The following is a 13,467-nucleotide window of genomic DNA, read 5'->3' as shown; positions in this document are numbered from 1 at the left end:
CTTGGGATTTGCTGGATGCATGCCGTGATTGAGGCCGGAAAGGAGGGAACCATGGGGGCGAAAGCAAGGTCGGGAATGACCATGGTGGCTCGGGGCGGTGGAATTTGGGGACGACGAGCAGGGTTGTACAACAGCCCAACATGTGATTCAATTTCGATAGTTCGACAATAGGTTCAGTTTGATGACCTATTGTAGGGCAGACGTTGAAGATGCCACTTTTTCGTGCAAAGAAAAGACTTTGTGTGCCCTAAAATAGGACTTGTTGGATATGCTCTAATAGTAGAGATGTAATAAGCACTCTGGTTTTACTGTATGAGATAACAGATATGTATGGGATAGCATAGATGTATTTGCTTCAGCAACATTGTTTCATTTGTTTAATAACCACAGAAAGGGCGTTTTGGCTCTAGGTGCATTTGCTCCCGCATGAACAGTAAATTCAAAAAGAACCAATGGAGGAATACATCCACCAATTCTTCTCTTGTGACTTCGGCCAAATTTTTTGGATAATACTAGTAATGGAATGGAATACATACATGAATATCAATGATATGCTACTGGACGGCAGAAAAAGACATGGAACACCATTCTATAAGGAACTAATGATGGCAGGGTTCTAGACTCTTTGGAAGCACAGGAATGGTATCACTTTTTATCATAAACAAAAGGGCATCCTTTACTGTATCACATGCTTCAAAGAGCATTTTGGTATGATCATACAAAAGAGCAAGACAAGCCTAAAGGAGGGCATGCAACACTGGTTAGATACATTGTAAACTATTCTAGGCTTTGTCCACATGATGTTGTACATCTCACTGTAAATACTCATCACCTTATTAATGAATAACAGAGTTACGGTAGGGTTTTTACCCTACTGTGTTTGCTCAAAAGAAATCTATTAAATATCGGACTCGGCGTTTTGGCACGAACATCTTTTGTGATGCGAAAAAAATTCAAAAAAAATCTTTTGTGATGCTAGATGCTCATGTGCCATTTTGACCGATTTTTGTCTTTTTTCCATGAGCTCTTCAGATATCCGAACAAGCTGAAATTCGGCACGAGCATCATGCACTAGAACAACTTCACCTATCATGTGACACGTGTGGTAAGCAATCCAAACTATTCAAAAATAACAACTTCCACCTAAAAAAATTCAGAATTTTTTAAACAATTTAGTATTTTTTGAATTTACTGTTCACAGGGTGCAGATGAACCCGGGCACCAAATCGAATATCCACTAAACATCTTATTATATTTCTGAACGGAAGGAGTAGAACGCCAAGTTAAGACTTCGTTACTTGTGGTTTCAGCTTCCGTAAAAATTTGATCAACATTGTGCAAATTGACCAAAGAAAGTTCATGAGACGTTTGATCCACATTTATGCCAAGGAAAAGAGCATTTTAAGCCAGGGAACAAAAATCTTCAGCAGCAATGTTTGATCCAAACGCACATCTCAACAGCCAAAAAGTCGAAACACAAGAACGTGTAGACCCGCAATGCATAAATGAAAAACAACGAATGCAAGAGTAGGAACACAAACACAATAATGCACTGATTTCGAGATTTAATCTGAACAGAAAAGAAAAAGACAAAGTTAAAAGAAGCAATGGTCTCTAGAGCTTTCAAATAATACAAGCACACTTTTTCTAGTGCACTCCATATCTTTTTTACTATTCTTCTTTCCCCAGGGAGGGGGTACTTAAAAAGAAAAAATGGATAAAGGGTTAATTCATTCTTGATAGCCATTTCCTTAACAAGTGAATGTGAACATACTCTGGATCGAAATCCGAAGAAAGTACTACTTGATAATTTCTACAAATTGCAAGTGCAAAAATCTCTAATGTTTTAGATTTTCCATTACTAATCCTTTATGTACTTTAGTGTTCCTAACCCTTCACTAACTTTTGGTGGATTCTTCTTATGGATTATTAAGTTGTAGTAATATAATAACTAGGAGTATTCTAGTAATGGAATTCCATATCGTGAATCCTTTATTCTTGGACGCTTCAAGATACGATGACAAATTAAAAAATATCAACCTTGGGATAAAGAGTTTACACCGCTTATGTTTACTTCCACTTTTTTCTTGTACGTAGGAAATGATATTTTTTTTCTTTTTACTACAAATTTATAAGCTGTTTTGTTTCACTCTGCTCTTTGTTCGCAGCATCATGTAGGCACAACGAGCTCTGCAAAACGTCTCGGGCTTGATTCAGCAGCAGAACATGATAACAAGACAAGAGGATTCAACCCCTCATCGAGACCATTACGACATATACAAGTTTACAGCAATTACAAGTTTAACCACAACAGTAGAAGCAAGAGCTACACGGCTGCAAGCAGTAGCAAATATAGCATTGTTAGACTAGTCACCAAGAAGTATCAAGGACATCATCTAAATTCTTCAAAAAGAAGAACAGCCCCTAACAATGCAGTCAAGCATAAATCACGGTTGATCAACCAACGCTAGTCATCAATCTAGCATAATGTGCACAAATAACACCAAGTAGGAGTAGGAGGAGGAGTGGCAATAGTAGATTCAGATTCAAATTACCATCTATTAGATGATTCCTTTTTTTCTTGGGCAGAAGACCATCAGATTCAGACCATCCAGTGTGGCTCGGGCAGAACTTGGCGGCAAACAGGGAAGGCATATTAGGACGGAAACCTTTGGAAGGCTGGTCTCTGTCTTGGCGCCACATGGGTGGCAAGCCATCTTTGATTGGACGATGGCTGCGGGATAGGAGAGACTTGGTGTGCATGTTGATGCTGATCACGCACTCAATCTCCCTGCATAGCCGGACCATTGTATCCAAATCCACGTAGTAATCTCCCAGCAAGAGGTAGAGGACGCCGTCCTCATCGGCCTTGAGGACTGGGTTCCGCGGCATGGCCTGTGGCAGCCTCTCGCGCTTGTAGGCCTCCGAGGCCCATAGTAGCGGCAAGGGAAGCTCCATGTCGTCGTCTCTAGTCCATGAGCGGAGGTCTGGCGACAAAGTCCAGCTCCGCAGCATGACGTCGGCAGGGTCTGTGTTGTTGCCGGGGTTGTCGCCGTTGGTGGTGACAATGGAGATGAGCTTTATGGAGTTCCCAACTGGACCCATGGTCCGGCGCTCGTTGGGGTAACTGCGGGAGAAGTCACTGCCTTGGCACTCGTGGGGAAGCTGGATGAAGTCCAGTTCGCCGTCTTCGGTGGTGGTACCGGTGGAGACAATGGCGCCAATCTCGAGGTCGACCCAGAAAACCTTCCCGTTGAAAGTGAAGACCACGTCTGCTTGGTAAATATGCGAAACAGGGCATTGGGCCGTCAGTGTCAGCGGGGCATGCGGGATAACGCGCGCCTGCTGCTTCGTCCACGTCTTGCCAGGGCCACGGTTCGACCACCGGAAGAGAATGCACGACCGCGGCAACACTTCGCCGGGTCCATCAAAGCAGAGTCCTACATCAAGCAGATCGCAGGAGCCGTCGTCGCGTGGCAGGACAGCAGGTTGCCTGAGGGGGAGCAAGGACTTGTCATCTTCCAACGCGAGGACGGAATCCATGGTGGCGGGGAGCAGCGAGAGCGAGTTCTTGGCGGCGTCATAGACGAGCCAGTACAAGCTGTTGCCGAACAGCAGAGCCATGACGAGGAAGTTCTCCATGACGGACTCGAGGAGGCACGTGATGCCGCCGTACTCGCGCGACTCGGCCTTGGCGCGCAGGGACAAGGTGGAGAGCTCCGGGGGCTGAACGAGGTGGAAGTCGAGGGAGAACTGGTCGAGCATCCAGGACCCGTCCTCGATGTCACCCCAATCTTTGCTCGCCTTGGCCATGATCTCGTCTTCCTGATCTTTCTCCTCGGCGTAGAAGATCGGGACTTGCTTCCTTAGCACGACCCAGGAAAGCCTCCCTGGGAAGCTCATGGCGGAAGATCGCCGGAGATGTGGCTCGGGATTGATGTGGATCGAGAGGCTGCGGCGGCCTCCCGAGTCTCGAATTCTCGATCTCCAATTCGAAACCCCTAGATTTTAGGCTGTTTGATGATGAGGCAACCCGGGAAGTCCTATAAGACCTACGCGCCTGGAAACATGGAAACACCGAGTTGGGTCGGGACTCGGGAGCCTGGCGCCGTTAGTTGGGCTGGCCCAACTCCCGCTGATTCGCTGGGTTTTTTTCCCACTCGTCCGCTCGTGACTCTGGTTTGTAAGTTTTTTTTTTGAGTGGGTGTCCGTACGTCTCAATCACGTATGTTAAAAATGGATGTTTCATTTTCCCAAGAATTTTTTTTGCTGATGTATTTTTTGATGATAAGTTTGAAAGAATAAACAAATTCGTATTCTGGCTTATACTGAGTAAAGTGTTGTTGGAAACATAAATTAAAATGGTTTTGAAGAAATTTTTATATTTTAATAAAATATTTTATGACCATTTTTCTTAAAATGATGAACATCTTTTTGTATGTGATGAAAAAAAAATTGAATTCAATGAACATATTTTGAACATGATGAATTATTCAGGAAAAATTAAAAAAATGATGAATAAATTCTGAAATTAATGAACAAGACTTTGATGAACATTTTATGAAATAGATGAACAAATTTAGAATTTGATGAACAATTTTTTAATTCGATGAAGAAATTTTGAATTTTGATGAATATCTTTCAAATCCGATGAACCAAAAAATGGATTCGATGAGCATTTTTTGAATTCAATGAAAAAAATGTTTGTTAATTTGAAAAGAAAAAAACTAAAAAAAGTGACAAAGTAAAGAAGAAAAAAGAAAAAAGAAAAACAAAATTTTAAAAGAAGAAAAATAAAACGAAAAAGACGGAAAATGGGCTGGCCCATACGAACGCCAAGCGCGTGAGGGGTGTGAAGGAATCTCCAGGCAACCCAATCTTGTCTGTCAACCTAACGCACAGAGCGACGAACGAATTGGGCTGGCCTACTAAATAATGGAAAGGGCGCGACACGGTGTCGGCCTGTTTTCCTTTCGCCCCCCACGCGATCTTTTCTGATGGAAGATACATGGGTGCTTCAGTCACTTGTTTTCAGGGGTTGGTAGACCCAGAGATTTTAGAAGCTCATGCATGCTGCTGTGAAGCTCTCTTCCTTGCGGCGGATCTTTACATTTAAAGGCTCAGAATAGCTTCTGACTGCAGCTCGAGAGTTAGCTACCTGAGGGGGGGGGGGGGGGGGGGGGGGGGGGGTTACATGGGACCTTCTTCAATGATTATACGAGATATCTAGGCGGGGCAAAGGAATTTTGAATTGGCAGACATAGTGCGCGAAGGCAGGAAATCAAACATTGATGCGAATAATTTAGCAAAGGCCGCGGTCTTGTTAGGTCTTGGTAGACATGTTTGGCTAGTTGCCACTCCTGATTTTATTCATGTACCAGATGTTGTTGGGGGTTTAAATAAAGTGGCAATCTTTCTAAAAAAAATATTTCTGCGGCTTTCTTCTTGTTTTCATTTTGTTTCCTGGTTTCCTTTTTTCTTTTTAGTTTCCATTTTTCTATTCAATTTCCTTTTTTATTTTCATTTCTTTTACCCTTTAAATTCATGGATGGGTTCATTAATACTTTTTGAAATTCATAAATATTATTAATATAAGTGAATTATCTAAATGTGTGATTTTTAAAATTTACAAAAATGAATTTATTTTTCGTGAGCATCTTATAAATTCCACAACATTTAAAATTCTACTATGGCATTTTCTAAAATGCATGTATATTTTCCATAGTCGTGAAGATTTTTAAAATACATGGAAAATTTTAACATTCATATTTTTTTCTTAATTTCAGATCATTATTATTCCTGACTGTTTTTTAAAATACATAAACATTTAAGACATTTGTGATTCTTTTAAAGAAAAAATACACAAGTAGTATTTCTTAATACTCATGATTTTTTTAGAAATTCAGTACACGCCATGCTCTTGTCGGTTTGCTCGGCTGAGAACTCGCAAACACGAGGGAACATTCTATTTGCTCGCTATGCCTTTACTTTATGGGCTTGTATCATCTTTGGATTATTGTACCACATGATGTAGTTGTTAATATGTATACATTCTCGGTATCATGTGGTGGCTGAGGGAAGCAAACCACGCTAGCCGCGGAATATAGACTGGGGTTATATTCTTCCCTCACGTTAGGGTTCCTATCTTCTCCTCTCAACGATGATATTATTTTTTTACTGTACACAGTAGGGCAAAACCCCACTGCAATTTTTTTTTATTATAAAAGCAAAGGTCCAACAGTACAAAGGCTTGAGATAAGCCAGAAGAAAAAACTAAACAAAACTATCTACAAGAAAACAAAAATTACAGAACAAGGTTGTCAAGCCAAGTACAGAAGGCCCTAGCATAGCTCTTTTTTATTCTAAATCTGAGCAAGTTAAGCTCCTCAAGGAGAATGACTTTCCACCTCTGAATGCTAGGTTGAATTGCTTGAAAGATCAGATTATTTCTTGAGATCCAGATAGCCCAAGAAGCTAGTATGATGATTTCCATGAAGAATTGTACATGAAGTTTCTGCCTGAGATCAGCAAAAGCTTCAAGCACTGAGACATTAGCTTGTCTTGAGGGGCATATCAGATCCCAACACTGGGTTGCAAAAGGGCAGGTCCAAAAGAGATGCTGCAGGGTTTCCTCCTGAGGACAATTATTGACAGCATAGTTGTAGTTGTCCAGATGAAAAGTTTTCCTGCGAAGAAGATTCCTAGTATTGAGCCTGTCATGAAGTAATCTCCAAAAGAACACCTTGTGCTTTGGCTGACAGGAGCTATTCCAAATCCAGTTGAATTGTTGGGGCACTATTTTAACTCCCATCATCACTTTATATGCCTTAGCAACTGAAAATTGATCATTTCCCCAAATGTAACTCCAGGTGTCAGTGCAATCCAGGGAGTCAGAAGCCCTTAAGGCTATACAAATATCTTCCATCTTTTCAAATTCCTGGAAAGCTTGCACGGTCAGTGGAAGGTGGAACAGATCCTCCAAGAATTCAGTATGAATAATAGTGTGCACTGTAGTATTCTTGTTCTTTACAAAGGAGAAGAGGTGGGGGAACAAGTCCTGTAAACAAGCTCGAGCAAAGTTGAGAGTAGGGGGCTCCATAGCCAACTCCCGTGGCCCTTCTCCTCCAGCAAAGAAACGAAAAAGGTGGTGGAAGCCACCCGCAGGGTGACAAGTGGCAGAGAGGTTGTGGCCGCCGGCGCTGGAGTGGCAACCGACGGGAGGTGAGGTGGCCGCCGGGGCCGGAGTGGCCACCGGCGGTGGTCGCCTAGGAGGAGCAGACCCCGTTATTCTTGACCCTCTGTTTTGTTCCCGACGTTGAGGTTTGCCTTCCCTGCCCTCCATTCCTCCTTGAGGCTGCTAGTTTGGACTGTACAAGGTGTGATCCTTGGATCACCGCCTAGTCTTCGACGTAGCTCGTGTGGAGTCCGAGAACCTAGGGTCTCTCTTGCCTGGAAATCTGATTTGGGCCAGTGCAAAATGGATAATGGTGTGTTGGGTTCAGGATCAATAACAAGATGGTGTTGATGCCATGATGCGGGACCTAGGACTACGAGACGAGGACCTGGATGGTGTGGTCTATGAGCAAGAGGAGATGCCGCTGGTCGATTCTTTTCATTCGACCGCAATAGCAAGAGTTCATGTTGGAAAGACATTCAATCAATTTTGGTTCTTCAAATACATACGAGCAGCTTGGTATCTTGAGCAAGATGTTAAAATCCGTCTGCATGAGGATAAACTTTACACTCTCCACTTTTCATGCCTAGGGGATTGGAAAAGAGTCATGGAGTATGGTCCATGGAATTTTAGAGGGGGCGCAGTGATCATTGCCCCTTAATCCCTTATGATGGCTTCTCCAAACTGTCAAAGATTGATCTAGACACTTAAGAAATTTGAATCCAAATCCATGACATGCCAGATGGATATGCCCCATTGTTGAAGTCCCTTACAAGAAAGGTGGGGTGAGTTCGTGTATGCAGAGCCGCGTCTAATGACTTCGAGGGGAAATTTTCAGGGCAAAGGTAGATCAGTGTGAGAGAGCTTCTTAAGAATGTCAAAGCTATAATACATGACAACAAAAGGCAGATTTTCCATGCCAAGTATTGAAAGACTCTCAGATTGGTGTGCCGTGTGCGGCCACCTAGGGTGTTACTTCTATAAAGGATGCTGGAGTACACGCCGTCTGTTGCGCATTTTCACATAATTCACGTACACACCATCTCACCACTCCATAAAAACAGTGTGCATTTTCACATAATGCCTCACTATTCCTCAAAAAACAGGTCTCATAATTCTTGTGATACGAAAGTCTTAGTATAATTTTATTTAAAATACTGTACACATAGAGCAACAAAAAGATGTCTACATATTCTGATCAAGCCACTCTCATACACATACACCAACTTAATTTGCATCTTCACATAATGTCTCGCTAGTCCTAAAATAACATGTCTACATATTCTTGTGGTGCAAATGCCTTACTATTATTTCATTTTATTTTATTCGAGAAAATACAGTCAATGGGCATCTTATAACTGATAACCAGCAAGGAAAAATCAATCTCAGTATTCATTAGGTGCGGTCAACAGTTCCATTTTAAAAGCATGTACTCCCTCCATTCCCAAATATTTGTCTTTTTAAAAATTTCAACAAGTGATTACATACGGAGCAAAATGAGTGAATCTACACTCTAAAATAAATCTACATACATCCGTATGTTGTGTCCATTTGAAATGCCTATAAAGACAAATATTTGGGAACGGAGGGAGTAGTATTTGGTCACTTTTATCTCTAATCATAGAGCACCTGCATGGTACCAAGATATGTTTTCGAATTCACGTTTGAACCTCATCGATCTAGGTCCTAATTTAGTTATTAGGAGTATGTGCTTTTAACAGTGAGTACCTTCTCCCCTCAAAGAAAAAGACGGTGAGTACCTTCTGAGGGTTTATGAAGTACCGCGAGGAAATGGTACTCGTGTTACTTTGCTCAATGCCTGCTAAATGTTCAAGTTTTGAACTCGATGCAGAAAGGCAAATAAATCCCAGAAACATTGCATGTTTCAGAGATGAGAAAGGGGCCACACACACAAAATAAACCAGTCTACATAGTGCTATTGACTAAATTATCCGGATGATCTAAAAAATACTGAATTGGGTACCAGGTGCTTAAGTTCCCGTACCAGGTGAAGCATAACCATCTTGCCAATCAGATTTTGTACTGCATTTAAACATCAAACTACATAAAAAAAACTCATCGTTCAGTACAACGCAGAGCAAGTATTATAACTTATTGTTTCAGCTTCCCTACAACTTTGATCCACATTTGTGTAAATTGACCAAAACATAAGTCATGAGACCTCCGAAGTGTGCATCATCAAAGGATGAAGAAAAGAGCACTGAAAGCCAGAGAACAAAAATCTTCAGCGGCAACATTTGATCCAAACGCACATCTTGATTTCAAGATTTAATCTGAACTTTCAAAAAGAAAAAGGAAATGACAAAAGCAGCAATGGTTTCCAGAGCTCTCTAAAAAATACAAGCACACAAGCTCTGTAAAACATCTCAGGCTTCATTCAGCAGCAAAAATGGTAAACAAAACAAGAGGATTCAGTCCTTCATCTCAGCCAGAAAACGTCGAAGCCATTACAACATATATAGTGAAGGTAGCAACAGACCACAGCTTACGACCATTACAAGTTCAACCAAGCTTCCAACTCTGCCATATTTAAACCACCACACTCCGACTCTAATACTAGAAAGCACAGAAGATTATCAGCTAATTAACTGCTTATAACATAGATAAATGCTAAGTCAAGATCGATAAAGATCCCCCAGGGCTGAAGGTAATTAAACACAACAATCGTACAAAGAGCTACACTGGTGAAAGCAACAAGACTTGAGCTGCTCTTCCTTCTTTCCCTGCAAGCAGTGGCAAATATGAATATTAAGCTTAACCGACCCATTCCACAGCTGAGAAAGGGTCCTTGAAGCAGTAATCGGTTCCTCTTTTGAAGCTCCAAGGCCTGCCTCCTTCAGGGCCATCACTCCCAAGAACAATCATTTTGCATGATTTACTCACCATCTTTTGATACACTTGTTTCACTCTAGAAGATAGCTCATCCGTAGAAAATGATCCAGAGCGCATTGTAATCATTGCACTCTCAAGAGCCCTCGCACTACGAAAGAAGAACTTCAGGAAAGCCGCCTCACCTAGCTCCCCTCGAAATTCACAGAAAGATATCACCTTGATGGAGAACTCGACACTTTTGGTGGGCTTGGCCGACTCCCAAAACCTGAGATTGAGCCTGACATTGCCAGCTTGATAGACACCTTTTGCGGACTGCAAAGATCAAGTTCAATAATGAGCACAAAAGTAGGCAGTAATGCTAGCTTACATACAAGATTAACAACTGACAATACAAAAAATTAGAAAGAGCATAAAGAGCTATGACGGTAATTGAGTTGATAGATCTATGCAAATCAACGGGAAACAATCTGCGAGCAATAAATCTGCTGCGAGATGGATTAAACAATACATGCAGGCATGCAGCTATGTGTAGAGGAACTTGGTACGGACGCAAGCAAAACATAAATTGGCTCAGATAAATTATCAGTACTTGCCATTAGCTACTTGAAAATTAAAGTTTATAAATGGGAACAATATTAGTAAGTACATTATTTTGAGTGATTTTTTTGACAGTTGAGATTCAGAAACTACAAGCATTGCTATTTGAGCACCACTAAAAACTAAACATTACATGTGTAGAAAACAACATTAAACATTGTATGTTTTACAAACTACTCCCTCCGTCCCATAATATCATAGTTCAAAAAAGTGCTAGGCGTTAATTGTGCGTTTTGCCACCGCCTTGCGCTTTTCTGATCAAAGCGCATGCTTATGCTCAGATTAAGCGCAGTTATGCGCTAGGCGTTTTGCTAACGCCTAGAGCCTAGGCGCACCTTTTTTAACTATGCATAATATAAGAGCGTTTTTTACACTACTCCGTCCCATAATATAAGAGCGTTTTTCACACTACACTAGTGTAAAAAATGCTCTTATATTATGGGACGGAGGGAGTACAAAGTAACCTAGCAGTGCAGAAAAAAAACACCCAGTTACGCAGTATGGCTGAAGATCTTAGTCTACTACTGCCGTTGATTGAGACTAAAAGATGGTCCACGGTTTTACGAAATCACACACACAATCCAAAATGGAGGTCTTAACCATGTGCACATTTGCGAGGTATGTCCTTCAGGACAAAGTTCCAGTTGTAAACCATGAAAACTACCTTGTAATCACTAACCACAGAGGAGTGTCTGATATGCAGTTAGTTCTGTAACATCAATATAGTATTATCATTCATGTAACACACAATTATAACTGCCTGATATGATGAAATCTGCTGCTACAAGTTTTTTTTTTTTACGGAACATCATAACATAAAAACAGATGGCCACACAACACAGACCCTAATAGTGTACTCTTGTTTATGTGCGAAGACAAGACACGATGGCTGAGAACAAATTACAAGGGCTAACACTTAAGCTACAATTGATCACCCATGGCAAGGTCAAACATTCGTAACTATGTACTAGCTGATGCTACCATCACCTTACCACATAGAAAAACTACTTGCACTAGCTGGCACCGTGTCCACTCATGATTTAGTAATGTATAGAGTGCAAAGTAAGCAAAAACATTAATTAGAGAGGGAGGGGGGATACCATGATATGCAGCGTCTCCAGATTGGGAAAGCATCTGAGAAAGGCAGTCAGCATCTTAATGTCATCGTGGTCTCCGAAACACACATTCAAACTCAGGATCTTGACGTTCATCACCATGGTGCTTGGTCTTGGCTTTATCCCAGCCTAGAATGCACCCACAAAGAAAGATCGCACATTTAGTCATGATTCATGAACCTCTATCAACTGAACATTTTGCTAACTGAACAAATGGACAGACTTCAGATAGAAAATGTACCACGATGACGGTGCCTTGGATCTCTAGGATATGATTTCCTGCCTTCAAAATTCCTAATGCGTGCAACTTGGGGCAGTCACCAATCCTGACCCTGGTACACAGACCACGGGCACTGTCCCTAGGATGTTCCACGATGAGCCGGTCAAGGCATGGAGCCTTCACCACGGCAATGTCCTCTACAACAGAGCCACAGATTTGCACGCACCAGAGGCTCTGGCTGACGAGGCGAAGGCGCAGCCCTTTGTTGCTTCCTTGGATGTTCAGAATCTCCAGGACGGGGCTCCTAGCGACGAGGGCCTCGATGTCTCCGTCCTTCGTGAGGATGGTGCAGACCCCGAGCTCACGAAGACATGGGAAGGAGGTGCCACGCGGTAACCTGGCCACGTCCGGAAATTTCCAGATGCCGATGTAGAGGCGGGTGAGGGTGGTGACGCTGAAGAGCGTGGCGGGGAGGGGTACCTCGAGTGGCCACGGGCGATTCACAAGGACGAGCTCTTGGACGCCCTTGGTGGCGAAGAGCTCGAGCCAGCTCGCGAGCTGGGGCTGGCACGCGTCCATGTGGCTGCGGACGAGGTGGACGCAGCGGAAGGGTCCCGGGTGCGCATCAAGGATTTGCGACACGGCGGCGGTGACGGTCGGCGGGTTGCCGCTGGGGCGGAGGTATTCGTCGATTAGCGCGAGGGGGACGGATAGCCAGACCCGGCGCCAGCGCGAGGCGAGAACGGAGGTGCGCGCGGCGTCCGTGACGGGGAGGCGGGAGACGATGTTGCGCAGGAGCGCGTCGGGGAGGAGGCTGATGCGGTCGATGCCGGAGGAGGAGGGGAGGGCGGTGAGCCGCCTGGTGTCGAGGGCGGGGAAGGCGGGGAGGAGCTCGGTGCAGATGTAAGCGCGCAGCTGCTTCATGGCCACGTACGGCTCGTACGCGTCGGCCTCCGTCGCGGCCCCCGCGTTGGTGAGTGGTGTCCGCCCGGCCATGGTCGACGACGGCGGCGGCAGATGCGTCGGAGAGTGTTTTGGGGATTTGGATGGCGACAGTGAGAGTGGGGTGGGGTGTGTACTGTGTGGAAGCGGCGGATGATGGTGCGTGGGGCCCTTAGGGTTTCGACACTGATTGCCTTCCCACTGGCCCATGAGTCATTCTTGACGGGCTAACAACAAGGGGAGCTCATAATGGGCGCCTGTAGCCTAATTGGACCGGCCCAATTGTGCAGTACAGTAGGTTGATGCTCTGCAGCGGCTTCAATAGTGTTAACGGTACAAGACGCACACCCCTGCGTGAAAAACTATGGGAGCGTTCGGCATCCCTCCGCTTTGCAACTCCCCTTCGGAGCGGAGCGGCGTGCAGTTACGATTTAGGGAGTGGGTAGAACCACGCTCCGCGCGCTCCGCTTCCAGGAGGGTTAGCATTAGAAATTTTTCTAACAAAGAGTGTGCATCTATACTTTAAATGCACCTAGCCTTTAATCTAATCAGTATTGATTGACTGA

General features: G+C 43.6%; 2 protein-coding genes across 2 annotated transcripts; both read right to left on the bottom strand.

Annotated features, from left to right (window-relative positions):
* Positions 1 to 1,988: 1,988 nt before the first annotated feature.
* LOC109744692 (uncharacterized) lies at positions 1,989 to 3,903 on the bottom strand. Its single transcript, XM_020303842.3, has one exon. The coding sequence runs from the start codon at positions 3,901 to 3,903 to the stop codon at positions 2,458 to 2,460; it is 1,446 nt and encodes a 481-aa protein (XP_020159431.1). The 3' UTR covers positions 1,989 to 2,457.
* Positions 3,904 to 9,619: 5,716 nt separating this feature from the next.
* On the bottom strand, positions 9,620 to 13,047 carry LOC109744694 (F-box/FBD/LRR-repeat protein At1g13570). Its single transcript, XM_020303845.4, has 3 exons — positions 11,981 to 13,047; positions 11,725 to 11,868; positions 9,620 to 10,339 (listed from the first exon to the last, which is right to left on the bottom strand). Exons 1-3 carry the CDS (start codon positions 12,953 to 12,955, stop codon positions 9,950 to 9,952), a joined length of 1,509 nt encoding a protein of 502 aa, XP_020159434.1. The 5' UTR covers positions 12,956 to 13,047; the 3' UTR covers positions 9,620 to 9,949.
* Positions 13,048 to 13,467: the final 420 nt, after the last annotated feature.

This window comes from Aegilops tauschii, chromosome 5 (assembly GCF_002575655.3).
Source record: "Aegilops tauschii subsp. strangulata cultivar AL8/78 chromosome 5, Aet v6.0, whole genome shotgun sequence".
Classification (NCBI taxonomy): domain Eukaryota; kingdom Viridiplantae; phylum Streptophyta; class Magnoliopsida; order Poales; family Poaceae; genus Aegilops; species Aegilops tauschii.
The sequence above is the reverse complement of the archived record's forward strand: the minus strand, read 5'-3'. Positions and strand labels throughout refer to the sequence as shown.